Consider the following 24,380-nt stretch of genomic DNA (forward strand, 5'->3'; position numbering starts at 1 on the left):
TATGTTTGGAGAGGAAGGGTCTGTGGGGGTGAAATGAACACGCCCTGTGTTGGAGATGTGGCGTTGCTTTCTGCTCAGTGCCAGAGTCGGGGCGCTGTGCTGCATCTAATGTGATCTTTATTCTGAGCAAATGCCAGTTTGACCCTTTCAATTGCAGGAAGCCCCGATGAGTCTCCACTCTGGAACCCCGAGCTCTGAGCCAGTGATATCCCACTGAGAGCACAAGCGTTCAGCACTCTGCAACAGGCGCATTTAACCCTTTCTGCCAGGCTGCAGGTAAATAGCTTTGATTTAGCACTGCGAAGGGCATACGAACCCCTAGTCGAGCCTGTGGAGAGAAAAGGGCAAGTGGAGGTGGTGGGGTTGGAGGGTAGAGACAGGGCAATTCTTAATGGGAATGTAATTAATGAAGCTAGCTTTACATTGGAAAGACCAGGGGTTAGCATAACTCAAGACTTTCTCTCTACTGTGGATGCAAGTTGCAACCCAATCGATTTAAATAAAAAAAATAGCCTGCACACATCTTCTCCTGCAGTTATATATATATAATATATATGTGTATATTGCACTGGATTTTACTTGCGAACTTTTCGAAAACGTTTATGCCAATTTGATACTTTGTGGAAAGAATGGAAGTGTTTAAAGTTATTGTTTTTAATAATAATAATAATAATAATAAGCCTTGTATTTGATATGCTGCCCTATTACGTCGTTGAGACGTCTCAAAGCGCTTCACAGGATATACATATTGTAAAGTGAATCGACTTTATTTTAAGGATATGCGGTGTTTCTGCAGTTATTTTAATGTTGGTTTTGAATATGAAATAATCTTTTATCGGAGAATATTGTTACATGTGAACAGTGAACTGAGACTGAAAGATACTCGGTGCTTGGTTTGGCGTCTGATCACCTGCAAAAAGGCATTGTAGTTAATAGCAAAAAGCATTAGCTTGCCTCAGTCGGTAGCACTCTTGACTTTGGGGCAGATTATTGTGGGCTCAAGGCTCAAGTCGGGACTTGAGCACATTATCAAGGTAGATGTTCCAGGGAAACATTGTCAGGACTGTAAGTGGGATAGTTAAAGTGTCTGCTTGACCAGGTGGATTTTAAAGATCCCATGGCACTATTCGTAACAGAGAAGGGAGTTTCTCCCTGTGTCCTGGTCAACAATCTTCCTAGATTAAAAAAAATTGGTCACTTACTTTATGGCCTTTTGTAAGTCTCGCTGTATGCAAAGTGACTGCCACGTTCGCCCACAAATACTTGTGTTGTGTGTGACTGTAGCAATTGTTCATGCTGTCAAATTGCAAGTTCAATCTTTCTAACACTGTCGAACGACACCAACAGAATGAGGGAATGGTTGCATTGTGGATCTCTGTAGTTCCATGGAGTGAAACTGAGATGAAAAATCATGTAAATGAAAAGAAACGGGACTGATAAGCTCTTATAGAGAACTGGTCTATATGATATTATTATTAGTAATTGATGGTCAAACACCTGGTGGTTGTATTGTATTTGGTGAGTGGGTTGGTCAGAAGCGAGAACGACAGCATAGGCTGAACAGAAAGCCTATCTTCTAAGGCCGCAGATTGTAATACGGGGATGCTAACGGGATGTCTTTCTCAAGGAGAATTTCCTCATCCGAAGGATAGCACCTTCGACAAAGCAGCTCCACTCCCCGACCCCCAGCACTGCACTGGCGTGTCAGCCGAGATTGTGAGCTCAAAATCCCGACCTGAGGTTTGAACCCGTAATCGTCTGACTGGCTAATAGTGAGAGTGCTACCCACTGAGCCAGGCTGACACCTTACAGGAGGAAGTAAATGGAGAAGGGGAGAACAGGAAGGAATTCTGAGTCACAGCAGCCTCGGGCTCTACTTGCACCAGTTTCCTGCTGTCCATAGAGTAAACACAGCATTTTCCTGAGGCAGATAATTTTACAGGCTGTCCGCTCCATTGAACACTCCTGAAAGTAAATGACCCTCAGTTTCACATTCACTGGCGCTAATCTGTTAAATAACTCCTTAAAATGAGTCTCTTTATCACCTGATAAGCCACTGCCCGATAACTAGTGCACAATTATTATTATTCATTTAGGTTTGCCTGCAAACCGTTCTCCTACAAATACACTTTATAATAAGGCTTGCATTTGATATATTAATAATTATTATTATTCTAATCTTTGCATTTGGTATAAAGCCTTAACATGTCATCAACACATCTCAAAGATCTTCACAGGCTTTACTGTAGAGTGTGTTTTGCAGACAAACGCCGCAGCCAGTTTGCACACAATGTCGCACAAACAACCATGAAATGAGTGACCGATTTCTTTTAGGAGATTGTTGGCAAGAACACTGGGATAAACTCACTTCTCTCTTCGAATTCTATCATGGGATCTTTAATGTCCCACCTGAACAGGCAGACGGGGCTTGGTTTAACGTCCCATTCGAAGGACGGCACCTCCAACAGTGCACTGGAGGGTCAATCTAGACTGTGTAAGTTCAAAGTCTCAACGTGGGACTGGAACCAACAACCTTTTAACTCAGAAGCGAACGTGTTACTGAAAGGTATCCGCGTCACTTGAAGGGCGCTTTTTAAATGCAAGTTGTTGTTGCTGCTAACAAATGAGGCAGGCTGACACCCTAGCACTTTACAATAAAATCATGTGAAGCACATTGAGATTGTTCGACGACATGATAAGATGTTCTATCAAATGCAAAGATTATTATAATATGGAAACAGTCCTTCTTCTTACAACACATACCTGTGAAGCACTTTGAGATGTCCCAAAATAAGATGCCAGAATCGTAATAATAGTTAAATTTGGTATAGTGCCAGGAGGATATCTCAAAGCGCTTCACAGGATTTACTGTAAAGTGTTGTGAATATGTGTTTTGTGGCCGAACACTATAAAAGGCAGTTTTCTTTTTTCCACTTGCGTTGAAAATTATTTTCCCTTTTCTACACATTGGCTGAGACAAACCTGTAACTGATAAGCTGGGCTTGTTCTCCTGGAGCCATCGCCTGTTCCCCACACCAGCAAAGCTCACTTTTTACTAGATTTCGAGTTTAGCTGGATTTTGGATCATAACAGGTCAAGCCTGCATGCAAAATCTGCCAAACTGCACTGAATGCAGTGGAACCGGCTCTTGAATACTGCAAGTTAAACTACCCCCATGCAACTCTGCCGCTCCTCGCCCCTCATTCTGTTGTTGAGGAAGGCTGTCCCCTAGTTGCCCAACTAGGAACTGCTGTAAAATTCATAAAATCCTGAGTCGAATGAGTGATCCATGTGCTATCAACAACAACAACTTACCTTTGTATTCTATCCTTCACATGGCGTAGTGTCTTGGAGCGCTTAAAGCACATTGAATGGGCCAGAGGCCATGCCAACCCAGAGCTGGCAGGGTCAAACAACAACAACTTGCATTTGCACAGCACCCCTCACGTAGGGTAGCATCCCAGAGCGCTTGTCAGTGCCTGAACTGAGCGGAGGGGGTCACAGAGCAGAAGTAAGTAGGGTCACGGAATAAAGCCAGTGTCATTGTGATGACTGCTGGAATTGAACGGATTTTTATAACAGAGAATGTGTACAAATGACCTGGATTCGCAACGATGAAGCCTGGAAAACTGAGTCCACGGATTTCAAACCATCGGTTAGCGGCATTCTGGTTTTTTGAGCTTTTTGTAAATGAAGGACTCTCTCCTGTTAGGTTTCATGTGAGTTAGATGTAGAGCACATATTGGGGGAGAAATTCAGGGCAAATTTGATTTGCTCAGTCTTGCAGACCATCCGAATTTGGCAAATTGTTGAATTCAATCTTATCTCTGAAGCTGTTTTTTTAGTATTTCTTAAACAAGCTTTAAACAACAGCAAGATTACATATGTATGGCATCTTTCATGTCGGGAGGACGTCCCAAGGTGCTGGACAGAGTAAGGTAAAGACTTTGTTTAAGAATTTACCAAATGCTGAACAGTCTGAAAAGTCAAGTAACTAATAATAATAACCATCTTTATATTTGATATAGGGTCTTATCACATTATCACAAGAACTCAAAATGCTTCATAGCTTCATTTACTGTGAAGCACTGTGTATTTATAGGTGAGTGTGGCAGCCTATTCAATGCGCAGAAACTTCCCACAAACAGCCATGAAATGAACAACCAATTTTATCTGGGGGATTGTTGACCAGAATACTGGGAGAAACTCCCTTCTCTTTTCAATTTGTGCCATTTAACCAGCACCTGGACAAGCAGATTGGTTGGTTTAACATCTCATCTGAAGGATGGCACCTCTGGCAATGCAGTGCTCCCACCGGCACTACACTGGAGTGTCAGCCTAGATCGCAAGTCCGAACCTGGGTGGAATTTTTGCCTCATTGGATGTTCCTTTAACACCATCTTTTGGGGTGTGGTTGTTGAGCATTGCTCTTTTGATGTTGATTGCCAGAGCAAGAGAAGTGTTAGCTTTTCAATTTACATGGGAGAGGTGATCAAGTGCGAGTGAGGGGCAGAGAGAGAAAGTTTTGATGCTATCAGGGAGCATAGCTGCGGTACACTGAGACACTGCCAACAGGTGACAGTGTCAAATATCCCCTTAACTTGACTTCTCTGTCTATAATTAGGTCAAGTAACTTTCCACCATGTGAGGGGGGAGGTTATTTAGAAAATGGCTAAACTTAGCTGGTCCTGATTTGAGAAGACATGATAGGGATGCTTGTTTGGAAATGCTCCTTTTTGTCAAGAGTAGTATTTGCGTCTTTGGAAGCGAAGGTCAATTGGATTTTGCCATCACGGATCTAGGTACCGACGCTTACCATCGACAGGGTCAAAGAGCAGAATTCAGTGGGATCACGGCACAAAACGCACCTTCATGAGACTGTCAACTACTGGAATGTAACTTTTTTTCCAACAGTTGGTGCTAGGCTGAATTTACATAGAATTTACATACAGCACAGACTTAGGCCATTCAACCCAACGAGTCTGTGACGGTGTTTATACTCCACTTGAGGAATGTGTGCAAATGGACTGGATTTTCACAGCTTTTGTATTTCCTCACACCCAGCAATCAGTGAGAGGTGCAGACGTGAGGATTGTAGTTTTAGGATGCTGGGCGTTTCCCAGCAGGGCTATAGCTTGATCTGAGTTGAACGAATGGTATATTGGCTAATGTAAGACTTGACTGATCCACTTACAGGCTACACCCTTGTTATTCTTTACAATCTAATTTGCAGTATTTCTTAACGTGATTTCTTAATAAGGAAGCTGAGCAGTGCAATTGGGAGGAAGCCTGGAAGGTGTGTGTGTGTGTTTCTGTGTATGTGTGTACGTGTCTTTGTCCGCTAACTGTTAATAAATCACACTGATCCGGAGTGACCAATTCCGGTTACTTAATCCACGACGGTTCGTAGGACACTGTTGTGCGCAATTGGCTGCCGCATTTTGCCCACAAAATATAGTCAATTCACTTTATAGTATATTCTATTAAGCGCTTTGAGACGTCTCAAAGACGTGATAAAGCGCAATATCAAATGCAAGGATTACCATTATTATTGAGACAAAAGAGTCTCGCAGGTTAAGATTAGGTGGAATTTCAGGCTGATAATGTACCCAATTGTTGAAAACCAGTTATAGACCAGGTGACAGTACCTTGGGACGTCCTTCCGACGTGAAAGGCACTATATAAATGTAATTAGTTGTTATGTCATCCTGTCTCAGTTTGCAGCACTCTCACCTCTGCATAAGAAGGTTCAAGTCTGACTTTCGAGTCATTCATGGTCTCGACTGACATTTCAGGATAGTGCAGATGCTTTGTCAATGGTGCCATCCTTTGAATGTAACGTTAAACCGAGACCCCTTCTGCCTGTCCAGGGGGACGTTAAAGATCCCATGGCACTATTTGAAAATTGCACAGAGTTTTGTCGGTGTTCTGGACAACAATCTCCCAGCTAAAATTGGTCATTCACTTCACGGCTGTTTGTGAGACACTGCTGTGCGCGAATTGGCTGCCGTGTCTGCACACTCTATAGTAAATCCTGCGAAGAGCTTTATGACATTTTAAATTACATCATGAGACGCGATATTGGACGCAACAATCAGCTTACATGACTATCCAGCCATTGAAACAAATGAGACAGTGGTCTTCCAGAGAAAGGCTCATTCATTGTTAGGATTCTGACAGAACACTGAGGAGAAGCAATTATATGACAAGCGACATACAAAATTACAAGCACAGTAAACTGTTGTGCAGGTGGCCCATCAGTGCGGCCCTGTTTGACTCCAGTTGGATCTTCAGAATGAATTCCAGTATTGACCAAATTGGATAAAAGCCTTTTGCAGGCTGGTCTGAATAGCACCAGGTCCTGGGTGTTGCCAAACTCCCTCGGAACATGAATTGTGGAGTATATTTCTCCCGCCCTTCAGCCATTTCATCAGCAAGTGACTTCGACCAAAACGACGGGTTCCCTTTAGACTTCCTCAGCTAAGTGTCATTCATCACCTGTAAGGCGAAACAGTGAGTGCTGCCTGGCTATTTGTCTACGCAGGAGGAGTGAAGGAAGATGGCATTACAGTTAATATTCACACAATTTTAGCCAGGGTTTTTTTTTGGCCAGCTGGGTGTCTAACACATGCAGAACCCCATCACTGCGCTTAAAGAGTATCCAAACCAGACTGAGCATTCCACATATGTATGCTACCTACACGTGGACCTTTTCCTGTATCTGGAATGGAATAAGCACGCTCTCCCTGGAGGGATGCATTCCTGTTTACATGATTCCAGAGAGTATTAGGCACAGGTTGGCAAGAGCTGAGGGTTGGGGACGTCAGAGTGTGTGTTGGGGTAACTGCTGGAATTTTACCAGCTAAAAAAAAGACCCATTGCTTGCCATTGAGAGCGCTGTATGACATTATTTGGAGTTTCATAAGCTGCAGAAAAACGGCTATCAAATGAAGATTGAATTTAAGATTTTCCACAATTCTTAAATTTCAAAACAAAATGGCCTTACAGCTGAAACCAGTGAAATTTTAGGTCTCAAGTGTTTGATGCTGGCTTTTGAATCGCCACAGTAACATACCGGCCAAAACATTTACACTGAGAATGCTTTGAATTGAAGAAGGCAAGCTCTGAGATGAATTACTTTTGAGACAATCTGCTTCGGAAATATAATTTGAGGAGCTTTTGTGTGTAATGTGGGAGACAGAGGAAATCAGTGTCTTTTAAATTACTGCGCCCATTCAGAAAATAGCAGCCTAAAATTCCACCTTAACCTTTGAGACACCCTCCTTTGTCTTAAAATTGCAAGATCTGCACAGAATTGTGGAACACTCTCAAATTCAGTCTGGATTTGTAAGGATTATTTCAATTTGGAAGTCACTTTTCTTAAAAGGTCATTCACTTCATGGCTGTTTGTGGGACGTTACTGCGCTCAGAATTGGCTGCCACATTTGTCACCAAAGTACACAGTCACTACACTTCATGGTAAAATCCTGTGAAGCGCTTTGAGACGTCTCGACGGAGTGATAAGGCACTGCGTCACAAAAAGAACCGGCTTCTTAATTAAGATTGGAATTGAAGAGTTTTGCACAATTCTGCGTATGATGTTACGTTTTAAGACACGATTCTCTCACAGGCATTGGTGGATATTCCGGGTCTTGGTCTGGGCTGGAATGAACCAAACCAGGGCTATACTGCCCATGAGGTGAGTCTCTGTGTCTCTGAGCATTCTTTTGATCATTCTTCAACCAAACACATCTGTGACTAATGCAGCAGCAGAGGGGGAAACATAGCAGTATGACAATATAAGCAACATTAACTGGTTTATAAGTAAACGAATGAAAACAAATTAATATGTAACATTATTAAGCTCGATGGTTCTTGGTCCAGATGCTGGGTCCACAACTTTGATATTCATGACTTGTAATATTCAACTGCAGCTGCTGGGAAGAGAGACAGAGACAGAGAGAAATGAAGGAGAATTAGTAATTTCAATTCCCCAATTAATAGCCAGGCATTCACTTCATGCTTGTATTAAGGGTTCAAAATCCTCGTCCTTGTATTCAAAGCCCTTGTTCCTCCCTACCTCTGTGACCTGTTAACTCCATACAGACCTGTCCGCTCCCTCTGCTCAGTGGGCTGCTCCTGGCATACCCTGCTATTGTCATCGGGCCTTCAGCCTCTCTGCCCCCATCCTTTGGAACTCCATCCCACAGTTCCTTCGCCTTGCCTCGTCTTGCCTCCTTCAAGGCCCATCTCAAGACTCTCCTCTTACGATTGTGCCTTTGGTCACCCTCCTACCCCTACTCTCACCACAGAGTCCCCATCAAGAGGCAACTCACTGGAGCAACAACAACAAAATTACATTTGTATAGCACCTTTCACGTCGGGAGGACGTCCCAAGGCGCTGAATAATAATCCTTGCTTTTGATATAAAGTGAATTGACTGTATATTTGTGGGCGAAATGTGGCAGCAAATTGCGCACAGCAGTGTCCAACAAACAGTCATGGATCGAGTGACCAAATTATTATTGTTTTTTTTCTTAAGGGATTATTATCTGGCATGTGGAGTAAGGAAACTTGCCCAAGGTTTCGCCCTATCGAACACACATCTGGCACATTGTCTGTGTGTACACTAATAACGTTGCGTCTTGCTGACTTGCAGTGGGTTGCTGTTTGGAGAAGTTGGTAATCAGACCCGGACTGGACATGCAGGGTAAAGGACTAGCTGAGTCTGCACGTTACCAGTCAGTTGTTGGGATCCGGCCTTTTAAATTATTATGGGACATTCATCTAAGGTCAAAGGTTCCTGCTGTTAGCTCATGTTACACATACTCGCTACGAAACAGATTAAGACAGTCTCCCACAGTCAGATGTTACATACTATAACCAGCAAACTATGTCAAACCAGCATTCACTGGAGCCACAGACCAACCATGGTTAAGCAAAGGACTTTTATATCTTAATCTCTTATGTATCTTATTTCTTAACATTCTATAATAAATACAAATAAATGTATTATTGATTGATTTCCAGATCGGCCCTTTCATTTCAGTGAATAGGTTTAGGACCATCTACTCAGGTGAACATTAAAGATCCCTGCATTTGACGTAACAACTTATCACATCTCACATGTCTCACGGTACAACACAAGATTTTACTGCAGAGCGCAGTGACTGTGGATTTGTAAGCAAACGTGGCAAGCAATTTGCAACTCCCTTCTCTTTTTGAATACTGCTACGGAATCTTTAATGTCCACCTGAACAGGCAAACGCAGCCTTAGTTTAATATCTCATCCAAAGGTGTCAATTGGCTCAGTTTTGTAGCACTTTTACCTCTGAGTAAGAAGGATGTGGGTGCAAGGCTCACATTGATCTATCTCACAACGTCAAGGCTGTGCAGTGCTGGGAGTAAGTGCATCTTTAGAGGCCCAATCCTTTGGATGAGACGGTTTCTCCTTGAAATACACCGTCCAACCACTTTACGGTATATCCCGTGAAGTACTTTGAGACATTTCGATGACATAAGGTGCGATCGCAAATGTAAGGATTATTATTATTAGTACTGTCTGTTCAGGTGAACGTTAAAGATTCCGTGGCACTATTCAAAAAGAGAAGGGTGTTTTTCCCTCCCGGTGTTCTAGCCAACAATCCCTCAGATAAAACTGCTCATTTACTTCATGGCTGTTTATGGGAAATTGGGACAGCAAACTGGCCACTGCATTCACCTACAGAATACAAAGTGACTACACTTTACAGTAAATCCTGTGAAGCGCTTTGAGACTTTCTCTTGAAAGATACTATATCAGATGCAAAGATTATTAACATTATTCTAATTAATCATATTATGAATAATAATAAATCTCTCCCCTAACTTTACGATGTATTTAATTTCATTTTATTTCAGGGGAATTAATATGCTAATGGCTGTCACCAGTCTGCCAGTTACCAGTCACCCTAAATCTCCCCACCCGCAGCCACCACCTCCCCTGGCACCAAAGCCTGGCAAAAACAACCTCAAGTTACAGAAGATCTTGAAGAAGATTGCAAAGCAGAAAGCAGCGCAGGAATCTCCCGATAGTCTGGAAGCACCAGATAAGTCCCACCCTTACTCCTCCAAGCCTTTCCGCTCCAGCCTGTCTCCTGTCAATGAAGCCAGCCCAGATCTAGAACACAACGACCGTTCCCGCTCGCCTCGTTCTCATCAACCACCACGACTGTCTTACCAACAAGTGCAAGTCTCAGCCTGGTCTCAGAACACCCCAAGCCCCTACCCCACACGCAAAGGATTTAATTTTGCTAAAGAAGAGACACTCCCTAAGATACAAGTCATTGGGCCACAGTCACCAGCTGAGCATCACATCCAGTTGTTGCGACAGCTGCCTGCCCCTCCTATTAAGAGGTTCTTCATTCCAAATCTTCCAGCGATCCTCAAGACACAAGAGGCACTAAGATTCACGGCTTCACCCCACTTTGCCCCGGTCTCTTACACACAGAGATCGTGGCCTACTAACGAGATTCCGCGACTTAACACCCCCACGGTTGAACAACTTACATTCAAGACCCCTGACCCTCTCGTTACTGATCTCGATACCAGTGGTCCACATTTTGCTGTGACCAGATCTTCAGTTCGTACATTTCAGGCTCAAGGAGCAAAGACCCCCATTGCAGATCTTCGTGTAAAGACCCCAACTCCAGATGTTCCCCGAACCAAGACCCCCACCTCAGAGTTTTGTGCGAAGACTCACACTACAGATGCTCAAGTGAAGCCCCCCACTACAGATGTTCACATGAAAACTCCCACTCCGGTTGTTCATGTGAAGCCCCCCACTTTAGAGATTTGTGCAAAGACCCCTATTACAGATGATGCTGTAAAGACCGCCACAACAGATGTTCCTGTGAAGATCTCCACTACAGATGTTGCTGTGAAGACCCCCACTACAAATGTTGCTGTGAAGACCCCCACCACAGATGTTCCTGTGAAGACCCCCACTGCAGATATTCGAGTGAAGACACCCACCGCAGACATCTCACGGGTCATCAAGACCCCCACTGATGAAACTCTTCGAGCAAAGACCCCAACCAGCGATCCTGCTGCTGCCAAGGCCCCTGATAATGAGGCGCCACAAGACCCTATGAGGTTTTTCATCTCCGCAGTTCCTAAACCCAACACTGTCAAGATTGAAATCAACACCTTTGAAATGACCATCAACAGCACGAAGACTGAGATTGCTGCACAAAAGAGCAAAGCAGAGGAACCAATCTCTGTCCCCACCACCACTAACCAAAAGGTGGACAAGTCACTCGCTACAGCAGAGCCTCAGCTTAAGTCGATGGAGCGAGCTAAACCTCCCAGAAAGAAGATAAGTGGCTGGAGCCGTCTTAAGAAACACATGGTGGTGGATGAAGAGCCACCACAGTTTCCAGAGCCAGAGCTTCCTCTATCCACAGTACAAGAGGAGCATCGGAAGAGTACACAGGAGGTCAAGCCAGAGCCTCAGAAGGCAACAGGTTCGCGGGCGACAAAGATGTGGGACGCCATCCTGTATCATATGTTCGCCTCTAAAGAGGGTTTGACACAGGAGAGCCAAGAGAATGGCACAAAGCAGCCACAGGCAACACCGTTCACCAGCCGCCTGCCACTCCTCCTCTTCAGGCCTCGGTTTGACGCCAGGAAGCTGAAGGAGGCAGCGGCGAGACCGCTGAAGAGGATCGCCAGTGTGCTCATTGAGTCGGGGCTGCACCGCAAAGCCATTAATGATGATGAGCTCAAGGACTTCAATCGGAAAGCAAAAGGGTGGCAGACATAATGAAAGCCAATGAGGTGCAGAACACACAATGGCAACGTGGTCAAAAAGCTCAGCCCAATGGTCTTTGCACTAAGGGATGGAGAAAGAGACAGGTTCACACATATACACACAGACACACATTCACGCATATGAACACATAAACAGATAAACATATAGAGACACCATAGACACTTTTATTACACATATATCCCCATTCAAACAAGCACACTCATTCACACACTCACACATGCATTGCCGCCTCTACACTGCCAGTATTTAAGCTTTTTTTAATAAAAGGAATAAAATCCTTGAACATATAACGCAGTATTAACGGATGTAATAAACTGTAAAGTAATTCTGAATGATGTGCAGCTTGCTGTAATCTATGCCGCAGCACATAGATCAGAGGCTCGCACACTGTGGGCCATTTGTTCGTACAGCCTGAGGAAAGCGAGGTGTAAAATGATCATTCATTGGCACCTACAAGGTAAGCGAAGGTGCAGAGGGTTTAGGCTGACGTAGTAATGGATGGGGAAGCCCAATGTGAACATGATGAACTACTGTTAGTTGGGACGATGTGAGAGGGTTCGGCCACTACAGGCAATGGCTGGAGGTGAGCTAGAGCACAGGAGCCTCTCTGTCCAAGCAGCAGTTCCGGGCATGTCTCTCGCTGACCGTCCAGAATCCCGATGCAGATCTCATTTCCGACCTGCGTGATTGTGGCCATATATTGAGAGGGATGTATGAGCAGAGTTTGGGAGGGTCAGCGTCTGACACCCCGGCCCCCCCCCCCACCTACAACAGGAATATTTGCGAATCGTTTTATAAACCCCACACAAATCCCAACCCTATATTACTAATCACAGCCCAAGGGGAAGCAGAAACGTTCAGGAAGCCACCCTCTTGCACCAGCTTGTACCAGCATCTAGACCTGTGCAGGTGAGTGAACCAATATCATGTTGTATCTTCTCCTGTCCATGTAAGCAGACGCTCGTTTTCGTTGGGTCACTTCCTCTGCCAAGCCTGTCAAACCCTCTATACACTGGTATGTGTTGTGTGGAGCAGTGGATCTGGCTGCCCACTCCTTTAGTGGAGTGACACCTAGATTCAGTTGAGATCAGCAACTGAACCAATCTGAGCAAAAAGTCATGAAGCCACAGGAAAGTTAGCAAAAAGAACTAGCGAGAGATTGAGAAGGAATTTCTTCGCTTAGGGTGTGGAATTCATTAGCGCGAATAGTTATTGAGGCTGGATCCATAGTCATTCAATGTGGGAAATGGATAAGCTTCTGAGCAGGAAAAATGTTAATGGATATGGGGAAGAGAGCTGGACAATAGGATTAATAATAAAGAGTATCGATAGAGGGATACAATGGGTTGATTCTGTCCTGAAATTTATTACGGGCACTGTGAACCCTCTCCTGCATTGAATTGGTCATTGGTCAATCACTTCACTGCTGTTTGTGGGACATTGCTGTGTGCAAATTGGCTGCCGCCTTCGCCTGGAAAATCCAGTCACTACCCTTCACTGTAAATCCCGTGAGGTGCTTTGAGACATCCTCACGATGTAAAAGCTCTGTATCAAATTTAAGCATTATTATAATAATAATAAAAAATAATAATACTTGCATTTGATATAGCGCCTTATCACGTCTTTGTGAGACTCTCAAAGCGCTTCACAGGATATACTGTAAAATGTAGTGACTGTGTATTTTGTGGGCGAAATTATTATATTGAACGCTTTTGATTGGAAGCTGTCCCACTCCATCTCTGCTATCCCAAGGAGGTTGACATCCCATAATAGGTTGTCTCGAAGGACAGTCACAACTGTGGACATCACACCACTTTAAATAGATTTAAATGTCATTGTCAGATTGTCCTACCGCTGGTATCTTGTTCAGGGATAGCTGCTACTTAGCCTACTTCTATATAAGCAGCCTGGAGAAGTGCTGCTTTTGCTCGTAAACCAGATACCACTCACAATGTCAATGCAGCAGATGCTTTCACTTGCTCACAAATAGAAGTTAGTCAGGGTGTTTGGCTCTGGGCACTGAGGCAACTCAGTACAGTAACAACTTACTATTTCTGAACCGCACAGTCTGGAGCTTCTAAACTGACAATTAGGTGGAGGACTCATTATTGTGTTCACCGGGGCAGGTTACTGGAAAGGTCTCTCACTTCAGTGTGGTGTGATGTGGATTCGCACTCTAGGGTAGAGGGGAAGGGGAGGAGGGAATAAAACCTCAGTCTCCACATGGTAATAGAGGCTACAAATCTTTGATGGAAAGGCTCTGAATTCTATTCGGTGCTCTTACATTGAGGACAAGTCTCTTACCCCTCATCCTTCCTATTTCTCCCTCTGAATTGTCCTTCCAAAACATCCTCCCAAATATCTTTGCCAATTGTCCTTACCAATAATCGTCACCATCCTTCCTGATTATCCGCATCAATAATTTTGCCCCCAAATCCTTCCCTACACAATTGTCAACTGTAGGACAAGATTGGGATCAGGTATCAGTTAATGGCAGAGCATGCTCACTCACACTGAGTGGCTTGAAAGATGCTGCAGGCATATTAATGGACCAAAACCCATGAACTTTACACAGGCATGTTATTAGAATGAACACCTTGGAACGATTGTCACGGAATATGGGGGCAGACGGTAGCTATAAACTGCTTGGCCTTTATGCTCTCAGAGTTTACGTTGGTAACCAAGTGAGATGAATGTTACAACCTCCTGTTGTATCTGAGGCAGGAGAGTAAAGAGTCTGAGGGCGTAGTGAGATGTTTAAAATGTGATGGGTTAGGTTGATGTGATGGGTTGAACGGCTTTCTCCTGTGTTGTAAATATCCATGTCCATTCGCTCACAAAATATACAGTCAATTCACTTTACAGTATATTCTGTGAAGCGCTTTGAGACGTTTTGAAGACATGATAAAGCGCTATATCAAATACAAGTATTATTATTATGGTTATGTAGGAGATGGACAGGTACTTGTGAAGTCAGGCTGTTGAGTGATGTGGGGAAAATGGCTTAAAATATCTGCCAGGACGGTGGAACAGGCCTGATGCGCTGAATGGCCTCCTCCTGTTCCTGTGAATAAGTATCAAGATATTCAGACAGCCACCTGCTTTCTAAGATATTTTTGTGTCCTGGAACGCTCCTGTACTAATGTTGATGATGAATGTCGCAAAGTCAGGCTAGCTGAGGTTAGGGTCAGTGAAGGTTTCAAATGCCCTGAGCCGGGCAAGGAGAAGGGGGTTGACTGAACTACAAAGAGGGCTTCACCCCTGACTTTCCAAATGCCTCTGATTCAGAGACGACTGGGAAACGTGTCAAAGAGGTGTTGCAGCTCATCGGAATGGAGGTTCAATGACTGTACAGAACTTGTATAAAGAGCAACCGAGGTAGCAATGCGCTGTAAAAGGAATGTTATTTATCCCCCCTGTGGTGTATAATGATCTGTGCATTTGGATTTTTTTTCTTTGGAAGTTATTCAAATAATAAACAGATTGAAATATGTGTTTGGGTGTTCTTTGTCAGTCGATTGGTAGCACTCTTGGGAGTCACAGGGCTCAAGCCCCACGTCAGGGCGTTGAGCTCATAGTCTAGGCTGATGCTCCAACCCAATCCTGGGGATCCACCAGTGTCGAAGGTGCCGTCCTTCAGATGAGACGCTAAACCGAGGTCCTATCTACTTGTTCAGGTGGACATTAAAGACTCCTTGCCACCATTTGAAAAAAATAAAGGAGTTTCTCTCCCGGTGTCCTGGCTAACAATTCCCCAATTAAAATCGGTCACTCCCTTCATGGCTGTTTGTGCAAATTGGCTCACCCACAAAATACGCAATAAAACCATTTTACAGTAATTCTGTACATTTTTGTGAAGCGCTTTGAGGTGTCTCGACTATGTGATAACGGCAGTAAATCAAATGCAAGAATTATTATTATTAAATCCTGTGAAGCACTTTGAGACTTCCTTCTGACATGAAAGACGCTGCATCAAATCTGTGCTGAGTAACTCAGAATAACTACTACTTGAGATTTTACTGTACAAAAGCCATTAGCTGGCTTCTGATTTATAACCAAAGTCTCGCAGCAGATGGCCTAAACTTGGACAAGGCTTAAGTCAGGAAGCCAACGCGGCAGATACATCTACCATCTGCCTGTGCACAACGAGATCAAAACGTAACTTGAAACTTTTCCACCCCACACTTTTAGACTTGTATAGGAGTAAGGAGGAACAGAAAAACATTGCTGTCCATCTGACCAGTCTCAATATAAAACCAGACTGCACACACTGTCTCTTCGACCCCACCCCACACCCCAATGCTTTCTTTGCCAAACAGCTATCCAATTCCCTCTTGAATTTGCTGACACCCCAAAAAAAAACTTGCATTTAATACAGTACACACTCCAGCGCAGTGCTGAGGGAGCTATGGTTTGACGGAGGTGCCGTTAAACCGAAGTCCCATCTGTCCCTATTCAGGTGGACGTTAAAGATCACACGTCACTATTTGAAAATGATAATTAGAATCCTTGTATTTGAAATAACGCCTTATCATGTCGTCAGGATGGCTCAAAGAGCTTCTATTTTGTAGGCAAAACGTGGCAGCCAGTTTTGTGTACAGCTGTAGAGTGAGTGACCAATTATATTTGGAGGATTGTTGGCCAGGACACTTTTTCGAAAAAGTGTCTTTTGAACCTCCTGACATGAAAGGCACTGCATCAAATGTAAAAATTACTATGATTATTATTATTATCGTTAAGAAGAATAAATCACGGGCTATGAAACTGTCACTCACTTGTTATTGTTCCTCGTCACCGATGAGGACTTTCTCATACTTGCCGTGACCTGTTACCACAAACTTGTACCTCACTCCAGCAGGCTGGTTCTGAAACGTAACCAGAGAAATTCAGTGAAGACAAAAGCGCGGGAACGAGGCGAACGAGTTAGGAGCAAACCACAGACTCCACCACAGGAGTTACGACCGCACAATGAGATTTGCGCATTCAAAGCTAGCGTGACCAGACACCAACAAATCCGAAAGCTCATTTCGAAACCCCTTTCAGCACTTTCTCCATTAAAGAAACGGGCATCACCCGCCCTGCCTGCTCCACGATCAGGTCTTCAGCCTGCTTCCACCGTCTCCCTAGGGATCCTGCTCCATTACATTACATTTACTATTGTTTTCTTGTTTCAACTTTATCTATCGCCCCCTCTCAGAGAAAAGTTAATAACCCTTACGTAAGCTATACCACCTTATCAGGGTGCCTTATCCCAAGGCATTACTCAAAAACAAAAGGGAGTTTCTTTCTCCCAGTGTCCTGTCCAACAATCACCCAGATAAAATTGGTCATTCACATGGCTGTTTGCAGGACATTTTGCTGTGTTTCACCTACAAAATACAGTCACTACACTTGGCAATATATCCTGTGAAATGCTTTAAAATGCTTTCCTGATGTGAAAGGCTTTATACCACATGTAAAGATTATTGTAATTTCACTGTAAACTACCATCAGGTCCACCTTTAATCTTCTCATAAAAATACACAAACATCACCCAAGGGTCCTTCCCTGCTACTCATCAGGGATTCACCTTGCTTAGTTGAGGCCAGTGGTTGAGCTCTGTCTGAGAAATAGCTACCGAGTATTTTCCTTTTGATTGTGACGTAGTAACCGACCTAAACCCTCTCCACTCCACTTACGTTGCCACCACCTGGTGAACTGCTGGAGGTTTGGAAATCTGCCTTGTTCTCCCAGATACTCTTTTTGCTCAGCACTTCGCCAGGTTTAATCTCCTGCTGAAAAGATGAGGAACAGTTACTCTCCATTAACTCTCACCACACAACACACGAGCCAAAGTACATCAATACAAAGGTACTCAATGCATGTGGGTTCAAGCCTTGTGGAATCACATAGTCTAAGCTGACACTCCAATATAGTCTTCAATGATATTGTACCATCATTGAAGACTATGATACTCTCTCTAATGATCACCCCCTCTTTATTTAGCTACAGGCTCACTCAGTCTCCAAGCCCATGACACGCATACGTTGGGAGGTTTTTCGGACATTCAATCCACAAATGCACCACCACTAGGTGGTGACATTGTCCCACAACCTTTAACTTGTATCAGACCATTCACTTGGTCAGTATCTCAACTGCTGAGCAAGCAAAGACCCCTGAGAACTGCAGTGGGGAGTCAGCCTGGATTACACGCCACACCTGCTGTGGAGACCGACCCAAAACCTTTTGAGCCAGAGGTCAATGTTGTTACCAGCTGAGCCATTGAGGTGTCCTGCTCTGTATCACAGCACTGTGGACTCGGGTCTTTCACTGAAACTTAGGAAATGCTGAGACACAGAATGTTTTATAAAGGACAGTAGGAAGACGTAGAGAGAGGATTTAGTCAGAGGCAGAGGTTACCTGTCAGAAGAATAGGTAAAGCAAGTCCAAGATTTGGAGAAAGTCTGAAAAGAAGAGAAAGAGGAGCTAATAGCACAGAGCAAAGAATGGCAGCATCACACACTGTACACACACACACACACACACTGTCATTCTCAAACTGTACAGACACTGTCACTCACACTGTACAGACACAGTGTCACACTCTCACTGTACAGACAGTGACTCGCACTGTGCAGCGCTGTGACTCAGCTCCCAAACACAGCTGATAACTGGTTTGGAGACATTCAATGCTTCCCCTCTCCCGCCTGGAAGCCACACAAAATGCACAGAGTGGTGGGTCTCTCCAGGAAGCGGACAGAGGGGAAGACATGTCTAAACAATTACGATCAATCAAAGGCCACCAGACGTGCAGACAGACAGCTGTCACTTACCCTCGATTGGGTACTGCACACTCCCCACAATCTGTAATTCCAATTTGGAGCCATTGGATCAGGTTCCAGATAATATATATACATGTTATATAACTGCTCTCTCCCACCCCCCCAATCCCCTTATTCAGATTCCAGCCTGTACCTCACTCCAGGGGTCCCCCTATTCCATGTAGAATCCCACTCCTCTGAGTGACCTTAAACAGTTAAAGAAAAACAATCGGTGGGATTTCTCCAAGCGTTGGCTGTAGTTGCGGATCGCAGTCGGGATCACTTACCCCTGGTTTGGAAGGACTGGCCTTTGTGCCAGGCTCTGAAGGCTTGCTTATCCACTGGTTAATGAGATTAGAGACGCCCACTTTCAGTCCATCGGTTTCCTGGGTGGAAACAGCAGAGGTGTGCGGGGGAAGTGGGGGGGGGAGGAGGGGTGGAGAGGAGTGGGGAGACAGGGGGAGGAGTGGGGTGAAGATAAGAGGAGAGATGTTCATTCGAAGAGCATTCATTGCCCAAAGCGAGGGTGAATCAACATCGAGAGGCATAAAACTGTTTCCCATCTGACACTGTGAGAGAGGCTTCAATAACTAATTTCCTCAACAATCCTGCACAGGATGCACTCAGCCTAGCAAAGGATAGTGGGACCCCTTCACCAAGAGGTTTGAACAGTGGAGAATAATTGGACTCTGTTATGCGTCTCTTTGGTGCAGGGTCGGGCCTGTTTATAGTATAGAGTGTCATGGACTCAAACTACATGTTATAACTGTATCCAGTGTCCATCCATCCCCTCCACTGGCAGCTTCGCAAACTGGCGATTGGCAATGTTGGCCGTTTGCAACACTCTGCCAACAAGCTGCACCTAGGGGGCGCTGCAGGCTCATTCTGTCCCTCATTAAGCAGCGGTTCACAGTGGACTGGCAGACCCACTGGAAGCTAGCAGGCAGGAAGAAATCTTCATCCTATATTTACGCAACGTGCAGAAAACATCACACGAGTTGGCCACTAAACATTCAGAACAGCCTGGCTCAGTCGCCGGCAACTTCGCCGGAGAGACAGATGTTGTGAGTTCAAATCCCCGCATTTGCACTTTGAGTTCACACAATCTAGGCTGACACTCCAGTGCAGTGCTGGGGAGGGTGGAGTGGGGGCTGCATTGTCAAGAGTTGTCATCCATCACATGAGATGTTAAACCTAGAGATCCAGCTGTCTGTTCAGGCAGCCATCACAGATCGCATTGGGAAAGAGAAGGGAATTTCTGGGAGTGTCTTGAGAGTATCCTGGGGACGTGTGGAGCATTGCCGTGATAGGGTTGGCACAGCAAGCGCCCCAGGGCCAGGAGGGTAGAAACCTACCACTCTGCAAGTCCCAGAGGAGAGCATGACAGCAACCTCCACTCAGTGGGCTCTAGCCTGCTCCATGTCCCTGCCCTGGCCCACGCTACTATCAGCTGTCTGGCCTTCAGCCCTCTCCCCCCACCCATTGGAACTCCATCCCATAATCCCTTTGCCTCGCAGGGCCTCCCTTGCCTCCTTCAAGGCCCATCTCAAGACCCTCCTCTTGGACGGTGCCTTCGGTCATCCCCCTACCCCCACCCTCCCTGCCCTCCATCTCTCCTGATTCCAAACCCCAGATTGAGTCCAAATCCTAAAGGTCCAGACCTTGAGGCATCCTCCCGACATGAAAGGCGCTATACAAATGTAATTTGTTATCGTTGTTGCGAGATCCAGTGCCCATAGTGTTTGGCATACCGTCAGGCAGATAGTGTGGGGGATTGGGGAGGGCAACAGACCACAGATCTCACCACTTGCTCCCTTACCTTAGACAATGCCCCTTTGCTGGATGAGTGGTTGCAGGCATCACCCGTCTCCCACATGCTCTTCTTGGTGGCGACGTCCTCCAAAGGATTTGGCATGTCCAGTGAGGTGTGCCTCAGAGACTTAGTGGTGCTCTGTGGAGTTTGTGAGAGACACAGAGAAATAGGAAACCTAAGACAACTTTCATTACTCCATACGCCTGTCACTATCTGATAGGAACCTAGTTATTAGTCGATTGGAAGATCACTTTCTGGGAGTAATAATCCCTCCAAAAATAAAGTCACTCAATCCGTGACCGTTTGTGGGACACTGATGTGCGCAATTTGCTGCCACGTTTCGCCCACAAAATACACAGTCATTCACTTTACGATATATTCTGTGAAGCGCTTTGAGACATCTCAATGATGTGATAACGTGCTGTATCAAATGCAAAGATTATTATTATATTATTAGAGAGAGAGAGAGGAATAGAGTAATTTAATCAATGCATCTGTAATTTAATGGGAGGGGGGTAATTTTGGGGGTGTGGATGAAGTGTATGATCGCTGAGTCTCAGGTTTACAGTGGGGTTACCTCAACAGCAGTGTTGTACTGCTCCAGTCGATCACCGATCTTATGTACACTGGCTATCGGCTGGCTCTTCTTCAAACTGTTACTGTAATTAAAGAGAGGGCAGTCAGTAAATCAGTGTGTGTGTGTGCACACCATCAGGACAACATGAAGTTAGCGTCAGGGGAAGTGGGAACTTGAGGTGGCCAGCGGTCTACAGCAGCCGAGCGGGGTGTAGACCAGGGGAGGGGGACGGAGAAATAACTGCAGATCTCTAGATTGCGAGATTAGCAAAAGGATTTGGAAATAGCAGACCCCGTGAGTGTCACTGGCCGATGTTTTCGATTGGACACCGATTGCCTGCAGCTCGAGGGAAGAGAAAGGAGTTTCTCTTTTTCGGTGTCCTGAGGCAGGCTGACACCAGGGCCCCCTAGAGACAAGGTGCGAGTTCTCTTACCTCTTCTTGAGTGAACGGTTCAGGGACTCCGTTCTCTCAAGGATCTGTAAAGGGAAACAACTTAGGTTAGGTATGAGTACCCACTGAGACTGGTCTAGATTTCCAACTAACAAGTTAAACGAGCTAAAACCACAGCTTGCCACTGAGAGCGCTGTCTGGGAAGCTTCTCATTGCTTGTCCAGCTAGGACCCCATTACCCATTGAGGCTTTGGCTTACAGAGTTACAGGAGCGGGGTGGGAAGAGTCCCTGCCTCAACCTGTAAATGTAACGCGAACACAGTAAGAGCTTGAGATCCCCATCTTAATGCATGTCAGAATTACTGGTAGTAAAGTATAAGACATCAAATTAGAAAAGTATGAAACATCAAACTAAAGAGTGGACATCACTTACCAAGCTGGTAGTTTCTGGTTCCATCCCAAACTCCTTCTGGAATTACAGACACAGGAAATATGAAACAGCATCAGAGTAGCCCAGTGTGTATGAAATGTGGCGTAGCCTACGTAACGTGGACTGGAAGCTGAGTAGCAGTTGTACAATATATTTGGAGGAGGCCAAGGCCATGCTGCCTAATTTCAGCCAGATGTTTAATATATTGGGTGTGGCAGGGGCGGGCAGTGAGGGGGAGGCTGTTCCGCTACATCTGGCTGGATGAACCCTGGGTCGAAAGCAGGGAGGTCAGGGAGCAAGGGGAGAAGAAGAGAGGTGAGGGCAAGCACTGTGACCTTCCTGTCGTAATCGTTGCTCGGCTACGTCACACGGGACCTCTCCGTACCTCATGTGTTTTTATTAACAGACTCCGGTTCAGTGATACATCATGTGACCAATTCAAGCCGGCAATGCTAAACGAACAATGCTTTCTGTTTGAAAATCGAGCTGTTTCTCCCCTCCCTAGCTAAGGGCACTGAGGCCTATTTTAGATACCTCTGTTAACAGAGATAAAATCCAACACAGACCAGTCATTGATCCTGGTCCATATGTCTCAGTTTCACTCGAGGGTTGCACTAAACGGATGTTCTCGGTGTGTCAATACTGGCCATTGCAGATTCCCCCAGTCAGCGGCACAGGAGGTGACAATCTGTGAAGGGCAAATTTCGGACAGCCACCAAGAAGTATTTCTTGACACGGAGGGTGATTAACAGCTGTAGCACATTGCTCGAAACAGCTTGATGCTATACAATAATAATCCTTGCATTTTGATATAGCCCCTTATCACATCGGAGCTCTCTTGTGATATACTGATGCACAATATTGCTCACACAGCGAGGCTGACATGGAAATGGAATAGAAATCTAAACCTGTATTTAGAAATAATGAGTTATTGGGAAACTGTGTGGGTGTGTGTGTAATTATTTTCCATTAACTGCCCCTCCCAAAGTGTTTCTTTCATTTCTCCTCTCTCTCCCTTCTCTAATAGAAACAGATTACGGAAACAATCCATTTCCCCTTTGGTCTCTGGTCCTTGCCTGTGCTTTGTGTCACTTACATGTTATTTGATAGTGTGTGTCCTTCAGGGGATTCTGGTTAAAGCCTTCATAGAATCACAGAACACTTAAAGCACAGAAGGAGTCTATTGTGCTTGTGCTTGTACTGTGCCTATCTTCCCTCACCAGAGCGCTCTATTCCAATCCCATTTCCCCATAAAGTCTGTGCTGCTACTAACTGCCCGACTGGTCCTAGCTTCCCTCAGTCCTTCTCTCTGCTCTTTCGGCAGCATTCACCACAAAGTACACACAGTCGCACCACTTTACACTATATCCTGTGAAGCGCTTTGAGGGGTCTTGATAACATGGTAAAGCGCGATATCAAATGCAAGGATTATTATTTTTTTTCTCAATTATTACTTATTCCTGTTTAAATGACATTTTAACTCAATGACAATAGTCATGTGTGGTAAATCCACTCCAACACCACTGCAGAAAAAAAAACGTCTTCCTTTTTTTCTAGAGCTAATCCTCAATTTGCAACCACTTTATTACTGACTGTATTTTACAATGGTCAACAACCTCTATCGGATCCCTGCTCTGCTCTGGTGGAAAACCATTTCTGACCTGAATGTTTAATAGAAAAGTGGGTTTTTCATAATCATAAAGAACATCAGAAAATATATATGATTGACTGTTGTTTCATCTGATTTCAATGGCTAGAAATTAATGTCCGGAGGCCATGGTGGCCAAAATTATTGCCGATCCATTTCTCAGTGTTGCTGGGTTTTCCTGTGACATCAGATACTGCATTACATCTTTTTGGTCAGCCGGGTGTCTGACACACTCTTTCCCTGAAGGGTCGCACACCGCACCATCTCGAATTCAAGATCCTCATCCTCACCTACAAGGCCATTCATGGCCTTGCTCCCCACTACCTCTCCAACCTACTCTACCCCTACCTACCTGCCCATACCCTCCATTCCGCTGGCTCCGGTCTGCTCCACATCCCCCACCCTAACTGCCCTACCATCGGTGGCCGGGCTTTCAGCCTCTCAGCCCCTAGGCTCTGGAACTCCATCCCCCAGTGCCTTCGCCTTGCCTCCTCCCTTTCCTCCTTCAAGGCCGGTCTCAAGACCTTTCTCTTTGACCGTGCCTTCAGCTCCCCTCTCAACTCTCTACCCCCTCCTCGCTCCCTCCCTTCCCTCCCCTCACCCTGACCATTTCCCCCCCTGCTCGGGTCCCGACCCAACTGTCCAGCTCCTTGGGACGTCGTCCTGACGTGAAAGGCACTCTATAAATGCAATCTTGTTGTTGTTGTTGTTTGCCTAGTTCTGGAGAGTCATAGTTGCAGATTGGCAAAAGTTAAGGCTTGGGGATTCCAGAGTGTGTGCTGGGGTACTGGTGGTGATTAACCAGTTAAAACTACATAGCTTCCATTCAGAGCACTATCTGGCAAGCCCCCCACTGATATCCAGCTAGGACCATCTTATCTGCTAGGGCTTTGGCTTGCAGGGTTAACA

General features: G+C 45.1%; 2 protein-coding genes across 5 annotated transcripts in view; one reads left to right on the forward strand and one right to left on the reverse strand.

Annotated features, from left to right (window-relative positions):
- prr33 (proline rich 33) lies at positions 1 to 13,091 on the forward strand. The gene is made up of 3 exons (XM_042341565.1): positions 1 to 276; positions 7,631 to 7,699; positions 9,901 to 13,091. The coding sequence occupies exons 2-3, from the start codon at positions 7,668 to 7,670 to the stop codon at positions 11,801 to 11,803; spliced, it is 1,935 nt and encodes a 644-aa protein (XP_042197499.1). The 5' UTR covers positions 1 to 276; positions 7,631 to 7,667; the 3' UTR covers positions 11,804 to 13,091.
- Positions 6,142 to 24,380, reverse strand: part of lsp1a (lymphocyte specific protein 1 a) — a 27,757-nt gene continuing 9,518 nt past the window's right edge. For 2 of the 4 annotated variants that reach the window (XM_007887476.2, XM_042341357.1), the window contains 8 exons: positions 21,827 to 21,862; positions 21,436 to 21,479; positions 21,003 to 21,084; positions 20,432 to 20,563; positions 18,900 to 18,998; positions 17,491 to 17,586; positions 16,588 to 16,677; positions 6,142 to 7,937 (listed from right to left, as the gene is read on the reverse strand). In XM_007887476.2, coding sequence (XP_007885667.1) covers positions 16,591 to 16,677; positions 17,491 to 17,586; positions 18,900 to 18,998; positions 20,432 to 20,563; positions 21,003 to 21,084; positions 21,436 to 21,479; positions 21,827 to 21,862 — 576 coding nt within the window. In that variant the 3' untranslated portion in view covers positions 6,142 to 7,937; positions 16,588 to 16,590. The remainder of the gene's footprint in view (positions 7,938 to 16,587; positions 16,678 to 17,490; positions 17,587 to 18,899; positions 18,999 to 20,431; positions 20,564 to 21,002; positions 21,085 to 21,435; positions 21,480 to 21,826; positions 21,863 to 24,380) is intronic. The other 2 variants (XM_007887478.2, XM_007887477.2) reach the window with 2 other exon arrangements.

The sequence above is a fragment of the Callorhinchus milii genome, unplaced genomic scaffold (genome assembly GCF_018977255.1).
Source record: "Callorhinchus milii isolate IMCB2004 unplaced genomic scaffold, IMCB_Cmil_1.0 Scaffold17, whole genome shotgun sequence".
Lineage (NCBI taxonomy): Eukaryota > Metazoa > Chordata > Chondrichthyes > Chimaeriformes > Callorhinchidae > Callorhinchus > Callorhinchus milii.